The sequence below is a fragment of the Coregonus lavaretus genome (assembly GCF_964263955.1).
Source record: "Coregonus lavaretus genome assembly, chromosome: 21".
NCBI classification, from domain to species: Eukaryota; Metazoa; Chordata; class Actinopteri; order Salmoniformes; family Salmonidae; genus Coregonus; species Coregonus lavaretus.
In genome coordinates, this window is record NC_140008.1 from 41808863 (window position 1) to 41836766 (window position 27904).

General features: G+C 42.5%; 1 protein-coding gene across 1 annotated transcript; it reads left to right on the plus strand.

The window, feature by feature from the left end:
• Positions 1 to 27790, plus strand: pomgnt1 (protein O-linked mannose N-acetylglucosaminyltransferase 1 (beta 1,2-)). The gene is made up of 21 exons (XM_084185569.1): positions 1 to 170; positions 2379 to 2640; positions 2748 to 2850; positions 3054 to 3169; positions 3462 to 3527; positions 4131 to 4244; positions 5967 to 6084; positions 7251 to 7349; positions 10820 to 10947; positions 11061 to 11131; positions 11312 to 11387; positions 11490 to 11573; positions 11808 to 11849; positions 11986 to 12044; positions 21187 to 21259; positions 24137 to 24265; positions 24518 to 24643; positions 24847 to 24956; positions 25237 to 25372; positions 25618 to 25727; positions 25916 to 27790. Exons 2-21 carry the CDS (start codon positions 2521 to 2523, stop codon positions 25995 to 25997), a joined length of 1962 nt encoding a protein of 653 aa, XP_084041695.1. The 5' UTR covers positions 1 to 170; positions 2379 to 2520; the 3' UTR covers positions 25998 to 27790.
• The last annotated feature ends 114 nt before the right edge of the window (positions 27791 to 27904 follow it).

Below are 27904 nucleotides of genomic sequence, written 5' to 3' on the forward strand. Positions count from 1 at the left end.
AGAAGAAGAAGAAGATGATGATGAAGGAATCGTTCATGAAGTCAACGTCACTAAAGCTCGCAGGATCAGGGTGCTTTGCGAGGCTAGGAAACGACAGAGTTAGCAGCCGATAGCCAGCTGCCATTTACACAAAAGCAACTCCAGCGATTGTCCTGCAAATTACGGTCGGCGTAAGTGTTGAGTTATTACTAGCTAGCTACCACAATGTAACTTGAGTTGTTATGCAACCAGATGTATATCAGACAACCAGGCAGCAACGAGTGCGCTTGTTACCGTTAGATAGCCAGCTAACGTTAGCTGCATTGGTGTGTTAAAACTTCATTACCGTTCTCCTGGCAGCAGGATATTATGCTGGCAGGACGATCGCTGATATTTATTTTCAAAATAAGAGCCCCCATACAAGGCCACGCTAAATTTAGGCAATATCGTTTTTTTCCACTCTAGTGCAGTACACCTGTTTTCACAGCGTTGCAACCACCTTTAAAGCGGCAATCAGCAGTTGAAACAATAACAAAGCGTAGTCCCCACCCCTGTTTCGTTAAAAAGTTGAGGGATGGGTCTGGAGAAGTGTTCCACTCTCAAATTCATTGAGGGAGCTATGGATGCAAGGACTGAACATCCATGGTTTTAAGCATGTTTTGATGCTAAATAAATGGAGAATTTGACCTACTTTTATTTTTAATATTGTATTATTTATACCAGTATTTCTGTAGAAAGTGTACACCAATGCTGGCATGTTGAAAGCTATTATGTAAGGCTAAATGTAAGGAAATACATGTAATTGGAATTTCTCAATAGGATACAAAACTTGAATTGGTCAATTGTGTTGGGCAATGGGTTTAATAGAGTGTGCTGGTGACGCCTTACTCCATTCACTGCAATGCAATACAATACGCTGCATATGAATTACATATTGGTTAATAGAGAATATAAACGACTGTGCCGATGTAAAAGTAGTGTTGGGATTACTCCGTAGGGTCTGTAGATATGGTGTTATTTCTTGAGGGACTGAGGACTACATACCCAGCAGCACTTTCAAATCCACCCGTTCCAGTGGTCCAGGTGAGGCTTGAGGCTGGGGTACTAATGGGGGTCCACTAGAATTGGTAGCCCTGGAGACCTGGCCCGAGATTGCCTCCACTCCCAGAAGGCCTAGTTGCACCCATGCACCGCAGTTCCTCGAGCGAAGTTTCTTTGATCCGCATGGCCAAAATTGGCATCTCATAATCATCACTCAGGTGTACTTTGTCGTGGCACAAGAGGCGCCGTTGAGAGGGTGGGAAGGCGTTGGATGGAGCCCTTCTGTAGGTCACACCCAGCTCTCATGCTTGGCATTCATACTCCAATGCTAGCTGCTCCAGTTACTTTAGATCTTTGACCCCGTCAATGTGACTTGGGAAGTCAAGGACAAAGACCTATAATTACAAGTGGCATTGCAGAGTTTTAGTAATTTGCAAAACATGGTCTTGGAAATCGTTTACGTTATGTTTTGATGCAACTAGTAATGGTAATTAAGGATTTACCCGAGTCCACTTCAACAGAGCAGCACAAAGAAGTTCTTTAAACTCCTTTCCTGCATGAGCGATGGATGGACTGTATATAAGGTTGTTGCCAGGAGCTAATAGACAGACAACGTCTGGGACGAGGCCTTGTGGTAACAGTCCCACAAACATTTGCGTCCAGCATTGAAGCTGTAGCTCCAGGAGTGGAGTTATCTGAGCTCTGTCTTGGTCTCAGCAAGAGGGTGTTGTAACGCTTGCTGGGGTTGATTTCTGAACGGGGCCATTGGTTAGCTTTATGGCGGGAACCATACGTGTAAAGAAAGTCTGGCATGACTGGAAAATGTCATTAGTATGATTTTGGTTTTTGCCCTAGCACTACACCGCTGATTCAAATAATCAAAGTTCGATGATGAGTTGGTTATTTGAATCATAAATTCCTTCTTGCATTTTTCAACATGGATTAAAATGTAATATCTTATTGAGTTAGCACCTTGTAATATTTTGAAATGTGGGCTTTTATTTTGAAGGTTTCCTCATTACCTTAGGAAAGTGACATCTTCGTTAGTTTTGCTAGCAGAAAAATAGTGAAGACCTCCTAGCTAGCCAAATACAGTATCTATGGGTGTGATGAACCTGTGGTGGTGTTTTTGTAAAAAAAAATGTATCCTGCATAAGTTAATTTGACTTATCTTGGTGTGTTAGCTGTTAATTCGTCATACTACTAGTTATGTTATGCTTGTTATTGTCAACAAGAATGTGCAAAAATAAATCTCACAGAATCAAATACTTGTTGTTATGCTAACGTTAGCTAACTGTGCACGTAAACTAGCTAGCTAGCTACTGCATTCTTCAACTTCTGCTCTCTCTGCTTTCAAGATGACAAGGTGATTGCATCTAATTAGTCACTTCAACTGGTCATCAGCTTGCACTGGATGCTGTGTAGGCATATGCGTTATTGTCGTAAAGCGCTCGGCAGCAGGAGGTGGAGAGGGTTTGCAGTCTCGTGCCACAGTCCGGGATGGACACCTGGACACCGAATCCTCGAGCGAAACCGTTCATCCCTCGCCAGCAACGGAGCCTCTACCTCACCTGGAAGTACAAATTAACTAACAAGCGAGCTCTTCGTCGAGGCTGCCAGGTGAGCCCATGTTGTTTTGCCAGTTCAGCCTCCATTCACTGTCACTTTTGGTTAGCCTACATTTGGGGTACTTTTGAGAAAACAACTTGCCTTTTTCCTCTGTGCAGGCTGGAGCGGTTCTATTTCTGCTGGTCACAGTCATTGTGAATATCAAACTCATCTTAGACACAAGAAGAGTAGCCAATGAGGAAGAGGCAGTGCAGGAGTATGGTGAGTCTTGTCAATTCTTCCACCATTTGTTTCACACATTTCCATTTGCCATGTCAAAAGCTGTTTCTCACGTATTATAGCCTAACAAATTTGTTGATCTATGGAATTCATGCTGCTGAGCAATGTTATGCACCGTCTCAGTCAACTTACGAAACAACTTTCCACAATTCAAAATGGCTGAACTTCCCCGTGCTCGTTTCCAGACGAAGCCCTGCCCAACATGGAGACCCCGCGCAAGCCGGCGAGCGGTAGGAAGGTCCTGGACATTGAGGTGTACTCCAGCCGCTCCAAAGTCTATGTGGCAGTGGACGGCACCACTGTGAGTACCTGTACGCATTTCACTATTAGGCTACCCTTTTCACAGTACTGAGCCAAACCAAGCTGAGCCAAGCCAAGCTGAACTGTGCTGGCCTAGGTATGCATCGTCCATAGTTGCTGGAAAAGACCATGTGTAAAAATAAATTAAAAAAGATCTGAGCCAGCACGGTCTGGCTCAGGGTGCAGTCTGGCTCTAGTGTGAGTCTGGCTTATCATTGTTGATTTCATAGTGTGATTATGATGTAACTGTTGATATTTTAAAAGGTGCTTGTGTTGTCTGTGTCCCTCTCCAGGTGTTAGAGGATGAAATGCGGGAACAGGGCCGAGGCATTCACGTGATAGTCCTCAACCAGGCTACCGTAAGTAAGCATGTGTGACTCTTCACCTAGAGACACACTGAAACTACTGTGGTGTTTTTTTTCTCTGCACTTGTGAGCAGTTTCAATTTAGCCTTTGTTTTTCAAGCATTCATGAACCGCAAGATGTCGATAACATAGTGAGATGATACTGCTAGTCTTGGTAGTAGGCAATTCCATGGTAACAGAGTGATACTGAGACTCAGATTTTTCACTTTAAATTGTCAAACAAAAACCAATCATTGCAAAGTTAAACAAAACACACAACTGTATGCACAAGGACTACTTTGAACAATTTCCACACATTTTGCTGAAACACATTGACTTGAACAGTTCAGATGCAACGTTTGTTAAGAGAATGGTTTGGCCTGTTTATGCCGTCATTCTCTTACCAAACTTAGCATCTGCACTGTTCTCCAAGTTTTTGTAAAATGTTCAGTGGAAATTGTTAAAAGTAGTCCTTGTGCATGGAGTTGTATGGTTTGTTTAACTTTGCAGTCATTGTTACTGTGGACTTGCCCTATTGCTAAACCAACCTCTCCTCTCAAGACAAGGTCTATTTGTAGGTCTGCAGCATAAGTGTCACTTGTGTGTGTGTGTGTGCAGGGCCATGTGATGGCCAAGAGGATATTTGACACCTACTCTCCCCATGAGGACGAAGCCATGATCCTCTTCCTCAACATGGTGACACGTGGCAGAGTCCTCATCTTCACCATCAAGGTCAGTCACTACCTCAGTCACTAACTCCCTTCAAGTTTTGTAGATATACTATACTAAACTCAGCAAAAAAATAAACGTCCTCTCGCTGTCAACTGGGTTTATTTTCAGCAAACTTAACATGTGTAAATATTTGTATGAACATAGCAAGATTCAACAACTGAGACATAAACTGAACAGGTTTCACAGACATGTGACTAACAGAAATTAAATAATGTGTCCCTGAACAAAGGGGGGGGTCAAAATCAAAAGTAACAGTCAGTATCTGGTGTGGACACAAGCTGCATTAAGTACTGCAGTGCATCTTCTCCTCATGGACTGCACCAGATTTGCCAGTTCTTGCTGTGAGATGTTACCCCACTCTTCCACCAAGGCACCTGCAAGTTCCCGGACATTTCTGGGGGGAATGGCCCTAGCCCTCACCCTCCGATCTAACTGATCCCAGACGTGCTCAATGGGATTGAGATCCGGTCTCTTCGCTGGCCATGGCAGAACACTGACATTCCTGTCTTGCAGGAAATCACGCACAGAACGAGCAGTATGGCTGGTGGCATTGTCATGCTGGAGGGTCGTGTCAGGATGAGCCTGCAGGAAGGGTACCACATGAGGGAGGAGGATGTCTTCCCTGTAAAGCACAGCGTTGAGATTGCCTGCAATGACAACAAGCTCAGTCCGATGATGCTGTGACACACCGCCCCAGACCATGACGGACCCTCCACCTCCAAATCGATCCCGCTCCAGAGTACAGGCCTCGGTGTAACGGTCATTCCTTCAACGATAAACGCGAATCCGACCATCACCCCTGGTGAGACAAAACCGCTACTCGTCAGTGAAGAGCACTTTTTGCCAGTCCTGTCTGGTCCAGCGACGGTGGGTTTGTGCCCATAGGCAACGTTGTTGCCGGTGATGTCTGGTGAGGAACTGCCTTACAACAGGCCTACAAGCCCTCAGTCCAGCCTCTCTCAGCCTATTGCGTACAGTCTGAGTACTGATGGAGGGATTGTGCGTTCCTGGTGTAACTCGGGCAGTTGTTGTTGCCATCCTGTACCTGTCCCACAGGTGTGATGTTCGGATGTACCGATCCTGTGCAGGTGTTGTTACACGTGGTCTGCCACTGCGAGGACGATCAGCTGTCCGTCCTGTCTCCCTGTAGTGCTGTTTTAGGCGTCTCACAGTACGGACATTGCAATTTATTGCCCTGGCCACATCTGCAGTCCTCATGCCTCCTTGCAGCATGCCTAAGGCACATTCACGCAGATGAGCAGGGACCCTGGGCATCTTTCTTTTGGTGTTTTTCAGAGTCAGTAGAAAGGCCTCTTTAGTGTCCTAAGTTTTCATAACTGTGACCTTAATTGCCTACCGTCTGTAAGCTGTTAGTGTCTTAGCGACCGTTCCACAGGTGCATGTTCATTAATTGTTTATGGTTCATTGAACAAGCATGGGAAACAGTGTTTAAACCCTTTACAATGAAGATCTGTGAAGTTATTTTGAATTTTACAAATTATCTTTGAAAGACAGGGTCCAGAAAAAGGGACGTTTCTTTTTTTTTTGCTGAGTTTATAAGCTAGTTCTTGATGCACTAGTAGTGACTTGCATCAAAGCTATTGTATTTGCATGCAATGAACTTGATGAGCTAAATGGGCTAATGTAGAGTAAGGCTAATCATTTAGCCTGATGATGCAGTGTTTTGTGTCTGTCTGTTTGTGTTGTGGTGTTTACGTTTAGGATGAGGGTACGTTCCACCTGAAAGAGTCTGCTAAAAACCTGCTGAAGGGGCTGGGGAGCCAGGCTGGCCTCAACCTCAGCTGGAGAGACATGTGGACCTTGGTGGTGAAGAAAGGAGGTACAGGAACAGACGCTCACTCACTCACTCTTGAAACACACACACACACACACGCTGAGATCCATTTTCACACAAATTACATAGTTTCTGCTAGGGGTGTGAACGTTTAAATGTTAAAATCTTTCAATGCAATTGGGATCTTTACGTTGAAGATCCTTAACCAAAATACTTGTTTTTCCCCCCACAGAATTTTAATCACAGTGCAGTTATTACAAAACCGAACCGTGTTATAGCTATAAAGGCCTGGGGAAAGTAGTGTCATTTAAATAAAAAAAGAGAGGAAGTCAAACTTTAGGCTACTTCGGTGAATTTGCGAGGCGTACAAGACATTGCAAGGTACAGATGAAGACATTCTTTCTGCCTGCCCCCTCCTCTCTCTCCCTTGCGCTGGCTCGCCTGCTCTTACTCTTCGCTAATGATGTGAGTGTGTGTTCAGTCTTCGGACTGTTGCATGTAGAATATCTTCGCCTATTCATTGATGATAGGCCCTGCTTTACTGAAGTTGTGCGACATTGCAAGCTAAGAAATTGCGACATATTGCATTGCGAGATACAGCTTTTTTATTTTTTATTGAAGATAGGCCTAGTGCACGGTTCAGACTGTCTGCCTGGTGGCCGACCTGCCTATACTGTGCCCCTCCCCTCTCTCTCCATCCTTCGCTAGCTCGCTATGAAAGATGTAAGTGTTTGATTAGTTGCCGTACTTCCGAGAACACAATCTCCCCCGTTCCAAAAATACTGAATCTTAGGACTCAATTCCTTGCGGAATAGAATCTTGATATTCAGAAATGGGAGTCGACACTGGGAGTATCGACTCTCCACTGCTACGTAATCATCTTATTAAGTTGGAAAAATGCCAGAGAAAGGCAAGCGACCGCAGCGAAGTCCTGTATGGCAATACTTCGAGAAATAAAATGAGAAGGAAATGCAAACTTTGCGAGGTGGAATTGAGGTACAGTAATGGTAGTACAGGTGCAATGCTTAACCATCTGAAAGGGATGTACTTTGAGACCCAAACCGTTGCTGGCAGCAGTGTAGCTGCATTGTGAATTCACGTGAAATTGTAATTATTTTTGTTATCGTTTTAACATAGTTTTTTTCAATTTGCGTGTCATGCGATGTAGGTGTGTTGATGATGAGTTGCTTGGTATATGTGTGTGTTTTCAGGTCAGTTGTATGGTGAGAAACACTCCAAGTCCCCAGCCCTGTCCACCTGGGGAGACCCTGTTCTACTGAAGACTGAGGTGCAGCTCACTGCTTCTGAAGGTACCTACCTAGCCTCCCATTCCCTCTTCTCCCTCCCCACCTTGCTCCATGCTCAACAATGACCAATCATCCTTTATATGCAGCTATTAAGAGAGAAATTACCTCAAATATACAGTCGCTAGTGAAAGTCTACACATCCCTTGTACAGTCTTCACATTTTGCTGCCTTAAAAATATATCTTAAAAGGGATTACATTTGAATTTTTTTATACCCATCTTTACAACCTACTCCACACTTTCAAAGGGAAAAAATATATATATAACATTTTCCATATGAATAAAAAATTTAAGATTTATTGATTGCATGTGTCTTCTCACCCATAGTTAATAATTGGTGGATGCATCTTTAAAAACGGGATAATTTTGAATAAGATTCCTCCGACATTGCACAACTCTTAGGGCAATATATAGCAATTGTTTTTGTCAAAATGACTGAAGCTCAGTAAATTTGGTTTGGAATCTTTGATGGACAGCAATATTAAAAACATGTCTCAAATTTTTAAGCATATTTAAGTCAGGACTGAGACTGGACCATTCAGGAACATCTCACCAGCTCTTGGAAAGCCATTCTGGTCTGTCTTTGGAAAGAAAATGTGTGTAATTGTCCCGCTGAAAAATAAAACCCTTCCAGGGTTAGGTTTTCAAATCAAATTGTATTTGTAAAATGCTTGGTAAACAACAGGTGTAGACTAACAGTGAAATGCTTAGTTACGGGCCCTTCCCAACAATGCAGAGAAAAATAGAAAAATAATAACACAACAAATAATTATACAATGAGTAACGATAACTTGGCTGTATACATGGTGTACCAGTACTGAGTCGATGTCCATGGGTACGAAGTAATTGAGGTACAGTAGTATTCGCACCCCTTGGCTTGTTCCTAATTTTGTTGTTACAAAGTGGGATTAAAATTGATTTAATTGTAATTTTATGTCAACGATCTACACAAAATACTCTGTAAAAGTGGAAGAAAAATTCTAACATGAAAAAAAGTACAAAATACAACATATACAGTGCCTTCGGAGAGTATTTAGACCCCTTGACTTTTTCCCACATTTTGTTAGGTTATAGCCTTATTCTAAAATTAATTAAATAGATTTTTTCCCCCTCAATCTACTCACAATACCCCATAATGTCAAAGCAAAAACAGGTTTTTTAGAAATGTTTGCAAATGTATTACAAATAATAAACCGATCACACTTACATAAGTATTCAGACCCTTTACTCAGGACTTTGTTGAAGCAACTTTGGCAGCAATTACAGCCTTGAGTCTTTTTGTGTATGACGCTACAAGCTTGGCACACCTGTATTTCAGTGGAACTCTAGAGCTCTGTCAGAGTGACCATCGGGTTCTTGGTCACATCCCTGACCAAGGCCCTTCTCCCCCGATTGCTCAGTTTGGCCGGGCGGCCAGCTCTAGGGAGAGTCTTGGTTGTTCCAAACTTCTTCCATTTAAGAATGATGGAGGCCACTGTGTTCTCAGGGACCTTCAATGCTGCAGACATTTTTTGGTACCCTTCCCCAGATCTGTTCCTCGACAGAATCCTGTCTCGGAGCTCTACGGACAATTCATTCGACCTCATGGCTTGGATGCTGCCACCACAATACTTGAAAATACAGATGGTTTCATTCTGTTGTGTTATATTGGATTTGACTTCTTCAAAGTAGCCACCCTTTGCCTCGATGACAGCTTTGCATACTTGGCATTCTCTCAACCAGTTTCACCTGGAATGCTTTTCCAACAGTCTTGAAGGAGTTCCCACATGCTGAGCACTTGTTGGCTGCTTTTCCTTCACTCTGCATTCCAACTCATGGCAAACCATCTCAATTGGGTTGAGGTCGGGGGATTGTGGAGGCCAGGTCATCTGATGCAGCACTCCATTTCTATCCTTCTTGATCAAATAGCCCTTACACAGCCTGGAGGTGTGTTTTGTATCATTGTCCTGTTGAAAAACAAATGATAGTCCCACTAAGCCCAAACCAGATGGGATGGCGTATCGCTGCAGAATGCTGTGGTAGCCATGCTGGATAAGTGTGCCTTGAAATATAAATAAATATCTCAGTGTCACCAGCAATGCACCCCCACACCATCACACCACCTCCTCCATGCTTCACGGTGGGAACCACACATGCAGAGATAATCCTTTCACCTACTCTGCGTCTCACAAAGACACAGCGGTTGGAACCAAAAATCTCTAATTTGGACTCCAGACCAAAGGACTGATTTCCAACGGTCTAATGTCCATTGCTCGTGTTTCTTGGCCCAAACAAGTCTCTTCTTCTTATTGGTGTCCTTTAGTAGTGGTTTCTTTGCAGCAATTTGACCACGAAGGCCTGATTCACACAGTCTCCTCTGAACAGTTGATGTTGAGATGTGTCTGTTACTTGAACTCTGTGAAGCATTTATTTGGGCTGCAATTTCTGAGGCTGGTAACTCTAATGAACTTATCCTCTGCAGCAGAGGTAACTCTGGGTCTTGCTTTCCTGTGGCGGTCCTCATGAGAGCCAGTTTCATCATAGCGCTCGATAGTTTTTGCAACTGCACTTGAAGAAACTTTCAAAGTTCTTTACATTTTCCGTATTGACTGACCTTCATGTCTTAAAGTAATGATGGACTGTCGTTTATTTTTTGCTTATTTGAGCTGTTCTTGCCATAATATGGACTTGGTCTTTTACCAAATAGGGCTAGCTTATGTATACCACCCCTACCTTGTCACAGCACAACTGATTGGCTCAAACGCATTAAGAAGGAAAGAAATTCCACAAATTAACTTTTAAGAAGGCACACCAGTTAATTGAAATGCATTCCAGGTGACTTCCTCATGAAGCTTGTTGAGAAAATGCCAAGAGTGTAAAGCTGTCATCAAGGCGAAGGGTGGCTACTTTGAAGAATCTCAAATATAAAATATATTTTGATTTGTTTAACACTTTATTTTGGTTACTACATGATTCCATATGTGTTATTTCATAGTTTTGTAGAAAATAGTAAAAATAAAGAAAAACCCTTGAATGAGTAAGTGTATCCAAACTTCTGACTGGTATTGTATGTTTCCCTAAGAGTTGTGCAAGGTTGGTAGTCTTATTCAAAATGATTTACAGCTGTAATGGCTGCCAAAAGTGCTTCCACCAAGTATTATCTTGGGTGTGAAGACATGCAATCAATACATCTTCATTTTTTATGAAGATGAATTTTGCATTTTACTTTGAAAGTGTGGAGTAGGTTGTGTAGATAAAAAAAAAAAAAAACATTAATTTAAGATTTCATTTTGAGGCAGCAAAATGTGAAGGCTGCAAGGGGTGTGCATACTTTCCCTATGCGTTGTAAGGTGGTTTTATGTTCCTGCACCATGTCAACCACCATCTGAACTTTTATACTGAATGCCACACCCGAAGTTCCCTTGTGGGAAATAAAAAATTATATGTTTCAGTTCAATGTAATTGGGTACCATTCTCCTCCCTCTCCCCGTGCAGATGCAGAGTGCCATTGGGCCGACACAGAGCTGAACAGGAGGAGGAAACTCTTCTGCAGTAAGGTGGAGGGCTATGGCAGCATCTGTAGCTGCAAGGACCCGGCCCCCATAGAGTTCAACCCAGACCCAGTAAGGGCCACGTCCCAAATGGCACCCTATTCCCTATTTAGTGCACTACTTTTTATAAGGGCCCATCTGGATGATTGAACACAAGCTGTCCCCCCCTCCCCCTCTTTTTCTAGCTCCCCAACAACAATGTGTTCAGTGTTCCTGTGGCTGTCATCGCTGGGAACAGACCTAACTATCTGTACAGGTATGACTGGGATTCTGAGGTGAAGGGAATGACTCTGAAAGTAGCATTCAGACCAGAAACATTGTTTTGATCTTACAAATCAATGCTGGTTTTCTGAGGCCAAATAGCAAACACAAATCTAATCAGGCAACCATTGCCTGATGTCCTATCATTATTACGACCAGCTCTTCTCTATGTTAGGATGCTGAGGTCTCTGCTCTCGGCCCAGGGGGTCAACCCACAGATGGTCACAGTCTTCATCGATGGATACTATGAGGTACTGAGTTTCTTCTCTTTATTATGTTCTCCCTCTTCCTCTTCTCAACTATATAGCATTTCATTTCTTGCGCTTAAAGTGTGTGCATGTGTGTGCGTACAGGAGCCCATGGATGTGGTGGAGCTGTTTGGACTGAAGGGGGTTCAACACACTCCCATCAGCATCAAGAATGCCAGAGTATCACAGGTGAGATGTCCGTCAGCCAACTCACTCATCACACTCCGAGCAGCCTCCATCACAGACCAGCTGAAACGGTGTCAGTCATTAGTCAACTAGAAATCACTTATTTTGTCTACTTATTTTGTCAAACACCAACCAATGAGACAAAGGCAATGTTGTGTTGTAATGCACACACAGTGTTTTGACATCAATCACCCACTCACTACCACCTCTATACATATGTCTGCTCTCTCCTCTCAGCATTACAAAGCCAGTCTCACTGCAACCTTCAACCTACACCCAGTGAGTACTTTCACAACTTTTAAGATATGAAGCCAAACCTTTCTGTCCACCACATCCAGATCAGTTATTATGGTGTGGTTGTGGTTGCTTTGTGCCATTGTGGTTGTTATGTGGTTGATTTGTGTTTGATTTGCAGGATGCCAACTTTGCCATAGTCCTGGAGGAAGACCTGGATATCTCCATAGATTTCTTCAGGTAAGATCTCTATAGTTTTAGATTGATGGAAGCTTTAACTATACAATGTATAGAGAGGGAGTGTGTGTGTGTGTGTATGTGCGCACACTGAACAAAAATAAAAACGCAACATGCAACAATTTCAAAGATTTTCAGTTCATATAAGGAAATCAGTGAATTGAAATACATTCAATAGGCCCAAATCTATGGATTTCACATGACTGGGAATACAGATATGCATCTGTTGGTCACAGATACCTTAAAAACAAAAGTAGGGGCGTCGATCAGAAAACCAGTCAGTATCTGGTGTGACCACCATTTGCCTCATATACAGTGAGGGGAAAAAAGTATTTGATCCCCTGCTGATTTTGTACGTTTGCCCACTGACAAAGACATGATCAGTCTATAATTTTAATGGTAGGTTTATTTGAACAGTGAGAGACAGAATAACAACAAAAAAATCCAGAAAAACGCATGTCAAAAATGTTATAAATTGATTTGCATTTTAATGAGGGAAATAAGTATTTGACCCCTCTGCAAAACATGACTTAGTACTTGGTGGCAAAACCCTTGTTGGCAATCAGAGGTCAGACGTTTCTTGTAGTTGGCCACCAGGTTTGCACACATCTCAGGAGGGATTTTGTCCCACTCCTCTTTGCAGATCTTCTCCAAGTCATTAAGGTTTTGAGGCTGACATTTGGCAACTTGAACCTTCAGCTCCCTCCACAGATTTTCTATGGGATTAAGGTCTGGAGACTGGCTAAGCCACTCCAGGACCTTAATGTGCTTCTTCTTGAGCCACTCCTTTGTTGCCTTGGCCGTGTGTTTTGGGTCATTGTCATGCTGGAATACCCATCCACGACCCATTTTCAATGCCCTGGCTGAGGGAAGGAGGTTCTCACCCAAGATTTGACGGTACATGGCCCCGTCCATCGTCCCTTGGATGCGGTAAAGTTGTCCTGTCCCCTTAGCAGAAAAACACCCCCAAAGCATAATGTTTCCACCTCCATGTTTGACAGTGGGGATGGTGTTCTTGGGGTCATAGGCAGCATTCCTCCTCGGCGAGTTGAGTTGATGCCAAAGAGCTCGATTTTGGTCTCATCTGACCACAACACTTTCACCCAGTTCTCCTTTGAATCTTTCAGATGTTCATTGGCAAACTTCAGACAGGCCTGTATATGTGCTTTCTTGAGCAGAGGGACCTTGCGGGCGCTGCAGGATTTCAGTCCTTCACGGCGTAGTGTGTTACCAATTGTTTTCTTGGTGACTATGGTCCCAGCTGCCTTGAGATCATTGACAAGATCCTCCCGTGTAGTTCTGGGCTGATTCCTCACCGTTCTCATGATCATTGCAACTCCACGAGGTGAGATCTTGCATGGAGCCCCAGGCCGAGGGAGATTGACAGTTCTTTTGTGTTTCTTCCATTTGCGAATAATCGCACCAACTGTTGTCACCTTCTCACCAAGCTACTTGGCGATGGTCTTGTAGCCCATTCCAGCCTTGTGTAGGTCTACAATCTTGTCCCTGACATCCTTGGAGAGCTCTTTGGTCTTGGCCATGGTGGAGAGTTTGGAATCTGATTGATTGCTTCTGTGGACAGGTGTCTTTTATACAGGTAACAAACTGAGATTAGGAGCACTCCCTTTAAGAGTGTGCTCCCAATCTCAGCTCGTTACCTGTATAAAAGACACCTGGGAGCCAGAATTCAGACCCTTTGCTATGAGACTTGAAATTGAGCTCCGGTCCATCCTGTTTCCATTGATCATCCTTGATATGTTTCTACAACTTGATTGGAGTCCACCTGGGGTAAATTCAATTAATTGGACATGATTTGGAAAGGCACACATCTGTCTATATAAGGTCCCACAGTTGACAGTGCATGTCAGATCAAAAACCAAGCAATGATGTCGAAGGAATTGTCCGTAGAGCTCCGAGACAGGATTGTGTCGAGGCACAGATCTGGGGAAGGGTACCAAAACCTTTCTGCAGCATTGAAGTTCCCCAAGAACACAGTGCACTCCATCATTCTTAAATGGAAGAAGTTTGGAACCACCAAGACTCTTCCAATAGCTGGCCCCCAGCCAAATGGAGCAATCGTGGGAGAAGGGCCTTGGTCAGGGAGGTGAGCAAGAACCCAGTGGTCACTCTGACAGAGCCCCAGAGTTTCTCTGTGGAGATGGGAGAACCTTCCAGAAGGACAACCATCTCTGCAGCACTTCACCAATCAGGCCTTTATGGTAGAGTGGCCAGATGGAAGCCACTCCTCAGTACAAGGCACATTACATTCCTTTTGGAGTTTGCCAAAAGGCACCTAAAGGACTCTCAAACCATGAGAAACAAGATTCTCTGGTCTGATGAAACCAACATTGAACTCTTTGGCCTGAATGCCAAGCGTCATGTCTGGAGGAAACCTGGCACTATCCCTACGGTGAAGCATGGTGGTGGCATCATACTGTGGGAATGTTTTTCAGCGGTAGGAACTGGGAGACTAGTCAGTACAAGGGAAAGATGAATGGAGCAAAGTATAGAGAGATCCTTGGTGAAAGCCTGCTCCAGAGCACACAGGACCTCAGATTAGGGTGAAGGTTCACCTTCCAACAGGACAACGACCCTAAGCACACAGCCAAGACAACGCAGGAATGGCTTCAGGACAAGTCTCAATGTCCTTGAGTGGCCCAGCCAGAGCCCGGACTTGAACCCGATGGAACATCTCTGGAGAGACCTGAAAATAGCTGTGCAGCGACGCTCCCAATCCAACCTGACAGAGCTTGAGAGGATCCGCAGAGAAGAATGGGTTAAACTCCCCCAATACAGGTGTGCGACGCTTGTAGCGTCATACCCAAGAAGACTCGAGGCTGTAATAGCTGCCCAAGGTGCTTCAACAAAGTACTGAGTAAAGGGTCTGAATACTTGTTTTTGCTTTGTCATTATGGGGTATTGTGTGTAGATTTAGGGGGGGACAAAAACTATTTTAATCAAGTTTTGAATAGTCTGAATACTTTCCGAATGCGCTGTACATACACTACCAGTCAAAAGTTTGGACACACCTACTCATTCAATGGTTTTTCTTTATTTTTACAATTTTTTACATTGTAGAATAATAGTGAAGACATCGTAGTAACCAAAAAAGTGTTAAACAAATCAAAATATGTTTTATGTTTGAGATTCTTCAAATAGCCACCCTTTGCCTTGATGACAGCTTTGTACACTCTTGGCATTCTCTCAACCAGCTTCATGAGGAAGTCACCAATTTCAATTAACAGGTGTGCATTCTTAAAAGTTAATTTGTGGAATCTCTTTCCTTCTTAATGCGTTTGAGCCAATCAGTTGTGTTGTGACAAGGTAGGGAGGGATATACAGAAGATAGCCCTATTTGGTAAAAGACCAAGTCCATATTATGGCAAGAACAGCTCAAATAAGCAAAGAGAAACGACAGTCCATCATTACTTTAAGACATGAAGGTCAGTCAATACGGAAAATGTCAAGAACTTTGAATGTGGAAGGGGGAGAAAGTAAGGAACTTGTCTGTCGGCCTTGCATTAAAGAACATAATTGGTTAAAGGAAACTGTGATAAATAAAAAAAGTATACCAGTTTCATTTAAGGACCAAAGGATTGACAGCCATCCCATATAGATTGCAAAATAGTTGGGAAGAGATTTTTGATCTACCGATCCCATGGCATAGTGTTTATGAACTGATACACAAAATTACACCGGATTCAAAACTTAGAATCTTTCCATTTTAAATTATTATATAAAATACAATCTTCCCAGCTCTGCAGATTTTGCTGCAAAGAGATAGAATCATTAGATCATTTGTTTTGGTACTGTCCATTTGTAGCTTGTTTTTGGACACAGGTCCCAGATTGCAATATTTACCTGGAGCTAACCTTGCAGGTAGCATTACTGGGTGATGTGAAAATTCATAGTCAATCGATCAATAATATAATAATACTTTTAGCAAAAATGTTCATTTTCAATTTACAATCTGTAGAAACAATGAGAATAGAAAGGTTCAGAACTTTTGTAAAACATCACAGTACAGTTGAAAAATTATATGGCAAATATAAATCCTATATGGATGGTGTTAAGAGATAGATGGGTGGTGTTGAATGGAGTTGAAGGATTGGACTAATAACAACTATCAACAACTAATAACAAGATAACTAATAATGTATGCATACTGTGTCCATAATAAGTATATAGGTTGGGAGCTTTTGTGAAAGAGCACAGTTAGAAAGATATGGCATATAGAAGCAAACCGGATGGACATCATGAAAATGATCGGAGAGGTTGAGAATAGAAGTAGTTCAGGAGAAAAAACAAACAAAATATAATTATTGTAAAATTGACTGTGTCCATAAAATGTATATTTACATTTACATTTAAGTCATTTAGCAGACGCTCTTATCCAGAGCGACTTACAATAGTAAGTATAAGCTGGAAGTAGAGGCCTAAGCATTGTTGTTCACTAGTTTACTCCAATTAGGGAAAGGGTGGTGGGGTTGGAAAGTAATAAAGGATATGTGTGTGTGTGTGTGTGTGTGTGTGTGTGTGTGTGTGTGTGTGTATGTATATGTATATATACACACACACACACACACACACACACACACACACACACACACACACACAGTGGGGAGAACAAGTATTTGATACACTGCCGATTTTGCAGGTTTTCCTACTTACAAAGCATGTAGAGGTCTGTAATTTTTATCATAGGTACACTTCAACTGTGAGAGACGGAATCCAGAAAATCCAGAAAATCACATTCTATGATTTTTAAGTAATTAATTAGCATTTTATTGCATGACATAAGTATTTGATACATCAGAAAAGCAGAACTTAATATTTGGTACAGAAACCTTTGTTTGCAATTACAGAGATCATACGTTTCCTGTAAGTCTTGACCAGGTTTGCACACACTGCAGCAGGTATTTTGGCCCACTCCTCCATACAGACCTTCTCCAGATCCTTCAGGTTTCGGGGCTGTCGCTGGGCAATACGGACTTTCAGCTCCCTCCAAAGATTTTCTATTGGGTTCAGGTCTGGAGACTGGCTAGGCCACTCCAGGACCTTGAGATGCTTCTTACGGAGCCACTCCTTAGTTGCCCTGGCTGTGTGTTTTGGGTCGTTGTCATGCTGGAAGACCCAGCCACGACCCATCTTCAATGCTCTTACTGAGGGAAGGAGGTTGTTGGCCAAGATCTCGCGATACATGGCCCCATCCATCCTCCCCTCAATACGGTGCAGTTGTCCTGTCCCCTTTGCAGAAAAGCATCCCCAAAGAATGATGTTTCCACCTCCATGCTTCATGGTTGGGATGGTGTTCTTGGGGTTGTACTCATCCTTCTTCTTCCTCCAAACACGGCGAGTGGAGTTTAGACCAAAAAGCTCTATTTTTGTCTCATCAGACCACATGACCTTCTCCCATTCCTCCTCTGGGTCATCCAGATGGTCATTGGCAAACTTCAGACGGGCCTGGACATGCGCTGGCTTGAGCAGGGGGACCTTGCGTGCGCTGCAGGATTTTAATCCATGACTGCGTAGTGTGTTACTAATGGTTTTCTTTGAGACTGTGGTCCCAGCTCTCTTCAGGTCATTGACCAGGTCCTGCCGTGTAGTTCTGGGCTGATCCCTCACCTTCCTTATGATCATTGATGCCCCACAAGATGAGATCTTGCATTGAGCTCCAGACCGAGGGTGATTGACCGTCATCTCGAACTTCTTCCATTTTCTAATAATTGCGCCAACAGTTGTTGCCTTCTCACCAAGCTGCTTGCCTATTGTCCTGTAGCCCATCCCAGCCTTGTGCAGGTCTACAATTTTATCCCTGATGTCCTTACACAACTCTCTGGTCTTGGCCATTGTGGAGAGGTTGGAGTCTGTTTGATTGAGTGTGTGGACAGGTGTCTTTTTATACAGGTAACGAGTTCAAACAGGTGCAGTTAATACAGGTAATGAGTGGAGAACAGGAGGGTTTCTTAAAGAAAAACTAACAGGTCTGTGAGAGCCGGAATTCTTACTGGTTGGTAGGTGATCAAATACTTATGTCATGCAATAAAATGCAAATTCATTTCTTAAAAATCATACAATGTGATAGATTCTGTCTCTCACAGTTGAAGTGTACCTATGATAAAAATTACAGACCTCTACATGCTTTGTAAGTTGGAAAACCTGCAAAATCGGCAGTGTATAAAATACTTGTTCTCCCCACTGTGTGTGTGTGTGTGTGTGTGTGTGTGTGTGTGTGTGTGTGTATATATATATATATATATATATATATCTATATCATGGGGGATTGGAAGTGATGCAGACAATTACATTGATGTAAGTTACAATCTATCTGCAATATTAAGCTGATCTACCAAAGAAAAGGAAGAAAAAAAAAAGAACTTTGAATGTTTCTTGAAGTGCAGTCTCAAAAGCTTTATGATGAAACTGGCTCTCATGAGGACCACCACAGGAATGGAAGACCCAGAGTTACCTCTGCTGCAGAGGATAAGTTCATTAGAGTTACCAGCCTCAGAAATTGCAGCCCAAATAAATGCTTCACAGAGTTCAAGTCAGACACATCTCAACATCAACTATTCAGAGGGGGCTTTGTGAATCAGGCCTTCATGGTCGAATTGCTGCAAAGAAACCACTACTAAAACCTTTCTTTTTTGATAGAATGTTTAAAAAAGGTATAATCTTCGTAAATGATATCATCGGTAGGACTGGTGGAGTTATGTCGTACATGCAGCTGACGAAAACATATGGAAATGTCTGCTCTACCCAAAATTACAACCAAATAATTGCAGCCTTACCGCAAAAGTGGAAGAGGAAAGTGGAAGGGGGAGAAAGTAAGGAACTTGTCTGTCGGCCTTGCATTAAAGAACATAATTGGTTAAGGAAAACTGTGATAAATAAAAAAGTATATCAGTTTCACTTAAGGACCAAAGGATTGACAGCCGTCCCATATAGATTGCAAAATAGTTGGGAAGAGATCTTTGACGTACCGATCCCATGGCATAGTGTTTATGAACTGACACGCAAAACGACACCGGATTCAAAAATTAGAATCTTTCAATTTAAATTATTATATAAAATTCTTGCTACCAATAGAATGTTATTTATATGGGGGATACAATCTTCCCAGCTCTGCAGATTTTGCTGTGAAGAGACAGAATCATTAGATCATTTGTTTTGGTACTGTCCATTTGTAGCTTGTTTTTGGACACAGGTCCAGGAATGGCTAAAGGATTGCAATATTTACCTGGAACTAACCTTGCAGATAGCATTACTGGGTGATCTGAAAAGTCATAGTCAATCAATCAATAATATAATAATACTTTTAGCAAAAATGTTTATTTTTAATTCACAATCTGTAGAAGCAATGAGAATAGAAAGGTTCAGAACTTTTGTAAAACATCACAGTACGGTTGAAATATATATGGCAAATAGAAATCCTATATGGATGGTGTTAAGAGATAGATGGGAGGTATTGAATGGAGTTGAAGGATGGGACTAATAACAAATAACAACAAATAAAACAAAGATAGCTAATAATGTAAGCATACTGTGTCCATAATAAGTATATAGGTTGTATGTTTTGAGCTTTTGGGAAAGAGCACAGTTAGAAAGATATGGCATATAGAAGCAAACCGGATGGACATCATGAAAATGATCGGAGAGGTTGAGAGTAGAAGTAGTTCAGGAGCAATAAAAAAATAAAAAAAAATATATAATATAATTATTGTAAAATTAACTCTGTCCATAAGGTGTAGATAGTAAGTATAGACCGGAAGTAGAGGCCTGGGCATTGTTGTTCACTAATTTACTCCAAGTAGGGAAAGAATGGTGGGGTTGAAAAGTAATAAAGGGGAGTATATATATAAAAAAAACATGGGGGATTGGAAGTGATGCAGACAATTACATTGATAGATTGTATCTTCTATCTGCAATATTAAGCTGATCCATTCCCCCCCCAAAAAAGAGAGAACAAAAAAAAAAAAAAAGAAACCACTACTTAAGGACAGCAGCAAGAAGAGGAGACCTGCTTGGGCCAAGAAACACGTGCAATGGACATTAGACCGGTGGAAATGTGTCCTTTGGTCTGGAGTCCAAATGTAATATTTTTTATTCCAACCGCCATATCTTTGTGAGACGCGGTGTGGGTGAACGGATGATGTCCGCATGTGTAGTTCCCACCGAAAGCATGGAGGAGGTGGTGTTATGGTGTGGGGGTGCTTTGCTGGTGATACTGTCTGTGATTTATTTAGAATTCAAGGTACACTTAACCGTCTTATTGATGTCACTTGTTAAATCCACTTCAATCAGTGTAGGTCAGGGTTGCCCAGCCCTTTTCCTGGAGAGCTACCCTCCTGTAGGTTTTCGCTCCAACCCCACGTGTTACTAACCTGATTCATCTTATCAACCTGCTAATTATTAGAATCAGGTGTGCTAGATTAGGGTTGGAGCGCAACTCAATATTAGGAAGGTGTTCTTAATGTTTAGTACACTCAGGAGAGCGGGAGCGAGACTTCAAAATGACTATCTGTGTGTCTTCAATCTCAGTTCAAAGATAATTGGAAGGTTGTCAGTGTGTTGAATATAGCCGAGTGTGTACTTTAGAATTAATATTACCATTAATGACCAATAGGGGGCAGTAGATCCACATGCTTCCTACTTTACTAAATCTCACTGGGACATTGTCTCCTTTGTGTGGCCCAAGCCTTAAATGTATTTACTGTTGAACATGTGCTACTACTCCAGCTTTGCGATCTGTCCTCCGTTAACTAATGTCAAATGGCTTAGAAACATTTTGTGTATTGGGCCAACTGAATTCAATGCTTGTTTACCCTCGCAAACATGCTTTTTGAAAGAACTGGTAGAGATAGTTTAACTGTCACATACGGGAATGGAATGTATTTGTGGTAGGGAATCATAGACTTGGATTGATTTGAACCCATTGTTGATCCCCAGCATGAAATGAAGATATCTAAGTGTTGTGGTGAAATCATGCTGTTGTGGTGGTGACCATTGTCTTATGTCAGATTGTGTCATTCCTACGTGACGCTTGTCCCTCAACCGATGTGACAGATCAGTGCAGGCGGAATCGACACGCTATCTGACATAAGACAATGGTTGGTGACATGTTCTGGTTGTTGTTCCTGTCCAGTTTCCTGAGCCAGACCGTCCATCTGCTCAACGAGGACGACAGCCTGTACTGCATCTCAGCCTGGAACGACCAGGTCAGTGTCCTCTTCCTCTCGACTCTTTCCACCCTTAATGTTTTCCTTTCGTTGCTGTAGCTCAGTTGGTAGAGCATGGCACTTGCAGCGCCAGGATAGTGGGTTCGATTCCCTTGGACCACCATATGTACAATGTATGCATGCATGCCATTTGGGGGCCCTAAGTGAGATTTGGTTAGGGGGCCCCCCACCTCACGGCAAAACATTTTAGTGGCCCTTCTTGATGACAGAGAGAGAAATGTACGTTTTAAAGTTAATTTCCTGCAATTCTACACATTTTGTCAGATGGCAATGTAGCAATTTTATAAAACATTTTATGCAATTCTACAAATTTTGCCTGTTTTAAATGCCCTTAGCTTACCAATGATGTTGCACAACGATTTAAGTCAATAAGTCATAATCTTAGTCAAAGGATGATATACTGTATTTGGGGTTGAAGTGGGAAATCCGAAGCGGTAACTTCGGATATTTTCCATGCCAATGCCGTGTATGATATGACGTGCTAATACTTTTCAGTCTACTTTTCTTTTCAGGGCTGGGTTTTATTTGAATGTTACAACCCACCAGCATGGCATTGTTTATTAATCAGAAACACCTGAAAAGTTATTCCTCTTCGTGACTGAGCAGAGCAATATAATGGATAAGGTTTGGCTGAGCCGAACAGCTTTTCCCATAGCCTAGACTTGGCCGCCTGAGATATGGAGCAGATTAAAATAGGGGGTGCAAACTTAAGTTTTTGCACCTCCATTTTTTTACCAGCAAATTATCATAATCCATTGGATAATGTGTCAAGTTTCACTTATTTTTAAGATAGTCTGTATAAAAATATATATACACTAAGTGTAGAAAATATTAAGGACACCTGTTCTTTCCATGTCATAGACTGACCAGGTACGCAACTCAATATTAAGGTGTTCTTAATTTTTTGTACACTCCTTTCATTGCTGTAGCTAAGTATGACAATTTTATAAATGGTAAAATTGCATGTGATATGATTGCATTTTGGAACCCCGCTCCCCCCGTCGCCCCAAGATAAATGGTTTTGACCACGCTCCACTGTTGTGATTGGTGCAGCTAGAAATCACAAGTGTTTATCCTATAATGAAAAGGCTCCCACAAAAGAAAATTCCATGAACTTGTTTATCTATTTTGTACTGTTACATTTGTATTGGTGTTTCGATGCGCTCAGGGTGGTGTTACATAGAATTTGTGGCATGCATCATGAGCAAAGTCATTGTAGCCTCATTTCACTTCCCATGGAAGAGAGAACAATGGCATGAGCACAGGCTGACTTAGCATTGCTATAGCGCAACTGAATAGCCTGCCAGCAGCCTACCAAAGGTTGCACCGTGTCCATTACAATGTAGAAAAACGCAACTTTAGTCCAAATCGTTCAATAGTTCAACTATCCATATTACTTTTTCTATTTCTATGGCGGATTCGCGGCCGCAATTTATGAAACATGCTAAAACTTTGAATATAACAATAGATGGCAAAGTCAAAGATACTGGTTTCTCCGATCCTTCTGGCTAACTTTTCCCTAAATGCTTATGACAAATCCAGCTCCAGCACCAACCGTAGCCTAGCCAACTGGCTAATCTTTTGAATAAGGTGTAGCAACAGCAGATAACGTTAGCTGGCTAAATAAGCTGTCAGTGCCCTACTCGTTGTTATTTCTCCACGCCATGTGGAAATCAACACAACGTTCCCACCCCCAATTCGTGAATATGTATTAGCAGGCTGCGTCGTTCTTCGGAGGTGGAACCTAAACGAGAATTTACGCGATAGGAGTTATGTAGAAATAGGGGCGGAATTGCCCTCTGGTGGGGTTCTTTTTAAAGTTACAGTTCTTTTGCCATGACTTATGCCACTTTAATATGATATCTGAGTGAGAGTGATTAACAAAATCAATGGGTGCCCCATGGAGGACAGGGCCCCTGGGCACGTGCCCGGTCGGTATTCGGCCATGATTACTACAAGTTTAGATAGCTGGTTAGACTACCTACCAATCAAAACATTGACATGGCTAATTGAGTGAGTGACATAAGAGAAACTGCACATTTCGAAATTGCACCTGGTGTGTTTGACTATTCTTACTCTCAATAGTAAGTTGAGACCCCGACTGAGTTCCAAAAAAAGACATCTTTGGGGCGGATCTGGGGGCCCTAAAGACATCAGCATGTTTCAGTTCGGCTGGCGCCTAGCCGAACTCGGCTAGCCCGAAACGAACGAATGTGCTCACATACTCCCTTAATAGACCTTCGCTCGAAAAACAAGAAAAAAGCGGCAGTAGTACTTTGTCCATTTTGAGACGCCGTTTCCAGTATACACTTCCTCAAATTAGTCAGAATTAATCGAAAATAATGTCATTCATTTTGACGTTTTTGAAGAGGAAATCTTAGTCGTGCAATTTTACATCTATCGAAGATGTTTGGTGCAGTATTATCAATAAAATAATGTGTATGAAAACGAGTCGTCTCTCAATGAATGACAACAAAGACTTTATTGCAGAATCCCTGCTGTTGGCCAATCACTGACAAAGGGGCGTAGACTTCGGCTCCGAACTTCGGCTTGCCTCTAGAAAAAAGGTTGTGTGCCCGAACAGCCTAAAAAACCCTCACCGAAGTCCAAAACGAACAAAAACGTCACGAAATGTCATCATAATATATGCACAAACTGTTTCGGCTGGGAAGCATGCGGACGCCTTAAGCCACCGCTTATTTCGCTTTTGCCTTGAGCTGGCCCTGCACGCATGACTGTAAGTTGCTTTGGATAAAAGCTTCTGCGAATTGGCATATATTACTGTATACTACTGTAATGTGTGGAAATGATGTGTTTTATGTCGTTTTTAATATCTGTTATAATGTTGCTATGCAGGGTTATGAGCACACAGCAGAGGACCCAGCTCTCCTCTACAGAGTGGAGAGTATGCCAGGCCTGGGCTGGGTGCTGAAGAAGAGCCTCTACAAGGACGAACTGGAGCCCAAGTGGCCCACGCCTGAGAAGGTACTGGTGCGTGTGTGTGTGTGTGTGTGTGTGTGTGTGTGTGTGTGTGTGCGCGCGCGCAGTGTTTCCGAAACTGTAATAGTTAATATGTTCTCTGTGTGTGATAATGACAACGTTTGTGTGTGTCAAATCAAATCACATTTTATTTGTCACATACACGTGTTTAGCAGATGTTATAGCGGGTGTAGCGAAATGCTTGCGCCTCTAGCTCCGACAGTGCAATAATATCTAACAAGTCATATCTGTGTGTAGCTGTGGGACTGGGACATGTGGATGCGTATGCCAGAACAGAGGAAAGGCAGAGAGTGTATCATCCCTGACGTGTCCCGCTCCTACCACTTTGGCATCATCGGACTCAACATGAACGGCTACTTCCACGTAAGGCCCTCTTCTTCACTACTAGAATACACCCTCTATAGCCTTCCATCTGCTCAGGCTGGTATACATTTTTAAAGTGAACTTGATGATGAGGATGATGAATCAGGATACTGACAGCTATTTTCTCAGTGGGTTTTCAATAGCTGATTATGAGTTTGACATGTCTTGCATCTGAGTGTTTCTTCCCCATTTCTTCTCTCTAGGAAGTGTATTTCAAGAAGCACAGGCTCAACACGGTTCCTAATGTCCAGCTGAAGAATGTAGACGGCTTGAAGAAAGATGCCTACGAGCTGGAGATTCAGAACTTACTTAAGTGAGTGAGCATGTATCAGATATAGTCCACAAATTAAGCTCTGTGTCTGTGTGTCAGAGATGTGTGTGATGCGTGCGCGTGTGTGTTTTTAAAAATATATATATTTCCACCGAGACGCGCTTTTTAAATGGATAGTCATTGCCTCAATGACTGGAAGTCTATGGGAACAGCTAGCATGTCATTGCACCCCCCCCCCCCGCTACCCTTGCAACCACTGCTGAAAATAATCCTAGTGAAAACATCTGTGACTAATGTGTGTTATTCTGTGTGTTGTGCTCAGGGAGGCTGAGGTGCTGGACCATAGTAAGAACCCATGTGAAGACTTGTTCATCCCTGATACAGAGGGGAAGACCTACGTCATGTACGTCAAGATGGAGCTGGAGACCGACACATCCACCTGGACTGAGCTCGCCAAGGTAGAGGGGGAGGGAAGGAGAGGGAGTGGAATTAAGGAGGGAGGGAATGAAAGAGAGAGGGAGGGGAGATGTAGAGACCAGCCCTTCACATTTCAAAATAGGTAGTGGTTTACAATCGTAAAACGAATCAGTATCAAACTGTTGCTGATTTTGTCACCCTTAAAAAGTTGTTGCTGTTTTTTTTTTTGTGTTGTCTTTCTCTGAAGAGTGTTTTGTAGACTAACGTGTGTGCTGTCCTCCTTTAGTGTCTCCATGTGTGGGATCTGGATGTGAGAGGGTACCACAACGGCCTGTGGAGGCTCTTCAGGAAGAGGAACCATGTCCTGGTTGTGGCCGTTCCTATCTCGCCATACTCGTGAGTTATTATAGTGCATCACTGTAGCCACGGCTATGGTTAAGGCCCCTCGGCACATGCAGTACTTCACAATAGAATGACAATGTATTCTTCTCAACTAAACTTTCTTTAACCAGAACAGAATCCCATCCAACTTATTTTCACCGCTAATATATATCTATATTTGTCTCTCTCTTCACTTTGGTCAGTGTGAAGAAGCCAGCGAACGTTACACCCATCCACCTAGAGCCTCCACCCAAAGAAGAGGGAGCCCCAGTGGAGCAGCGGTAGCCCAACTCCTCCACACACCCTCTCACAATGCTCTCGACTGGTATTAAGGTCATTCTTGCAGGGGCTTGTGGCGTCGGAGAGCCGTTGTCTTTACACTACACCATTCAGAGGGGGGGGGGGGGGGGGGTGTATGTGGTGTAAATGGTGGAGTAGCCCAACACCTCCACACACACACACACTCTCCAGCCTGGCCTTAACACCTGCACCCTTACCCTACTACCAACACCACCCTCCTGGCCTCACCACAGACAGCAGGGCTTCTTGGAAGTAGTGTTTCTATGGTGGAGGTATGGTGACTGGACTGCACCACTGATCATCCTTGGTCTTTCACTGTGTGGAGGTCAGCTAGAAGAAGGTTTTTGACGAAGTGGGAGGTTGACCGTATTGGGCTGTGTCACAGTGCCACAGGATTCTGTCCAAATGGCTATGTGTGTGTATATATAGCTATGCCCCTTACTGACACTCCACCTGTGAATTCTCAGAGAAGAGGAGGAAGGAACAGAGGCTGGACCAGGAAGCAGTAAAAAAAATATTTACTGGATCTCCTTTACGACGGTTGGATGACATATGGAAGAAACAAACTGGATGAAAAGGGAGAGAAAGAGCGAGAGAGAGGATGATTGACGCTCAAATCTCACCCCCAGCTTTGGGACACACACTCGCATAAATAAGTGGCTTCTGGTGAAATTTGCCCAAGCAGAAAATATTGTTATTTTATTTCTAAGTGCTTTGTCAATCATGTGTACATTTTAACTTATGTTTATTTATTTCACTTGCCGGTATATCAACCAACAAGTGGTTCAAATGTTTCATTTTTAATCTGATTTCATTAATATCAATAAAAACATTGAGGCCTAACATTGTTTACAGATCTGATATAATAATGTCTATACATACATATTTTTGGATGAATAAAAAGGCTGCTTATTTTTCAGCTTTTTTCAGCACCTTTCAACAGGTGTGTTTAGTATGTTTTTAAAGTGCTAGTTGTTGCAGATTCGGCACATAAGGGTTACGTCCCAAATGGCACCATATTCCCCATATAGTGCACTACTTTTGACCAGAGCCATATGGGCCCTGGACTAAAGTCGTACACTATAGGGAATAGGGTGCCATTTGCGACGCAAAGAACAGTGGTTAACATCAACCCGTGAACACTACAGTCTCAGTTGTCAGTCTGTTTCTGCACATATTATGGTCTGCACAGTGTGGTTAAGAGACATATTTCAAGGTACTACTGGTGCAGTATTTCAGAAAGCCTATGATCACTTTTTTCATTTAATGTTGGATATGTTATCTACTGTAGGGTTGAATGGTGATGAAATTGTTTGTAAAAGCAAGTATATTGTATATCAGTTTTTGCAGAGTTAGTTTTTGGCCTGTTAGTCAAGAGCAGTGGATGGTATCGGAGCCTAGAGTAAGTGGTGGGCAGTGCTGCTTTTAAATGTCATTTTTGACCTATTGAACATTGTGATGAGCAATAATGCAGATGGAATATTGATTGGGTGGGTTTTAGTCCTGCAGCTAAAACAATGTTCTTCATTTCACTTATAATTACCACTTGTTATTTTGCAGTATCACAGGACAACAAAAGTATGTCCAATGGACCATGGCCATGATCATCTCATTGTCTAGCTCTACGGTCCTCTAATTTCAAAGACCACAAGACAGATCTATTATAACGGAGGTTTGTTCTCTGTTTGATAACGGTCCATAGACATTTGTTTTGCAGTTTGACTTACATGTTAAGTACTATATTCTTTCTCATGGAAATGAATAAATATGTTTTTTAATTCTGGTGTCAGTTTTTCTTGTGGTGTTTGTTTTATGGATTGGGGGAGTTGTAGTGAAAGAATGCTTAGGTGTGTGATTAACATAAGTATGTGAATTTATTATAGAGGTGAATT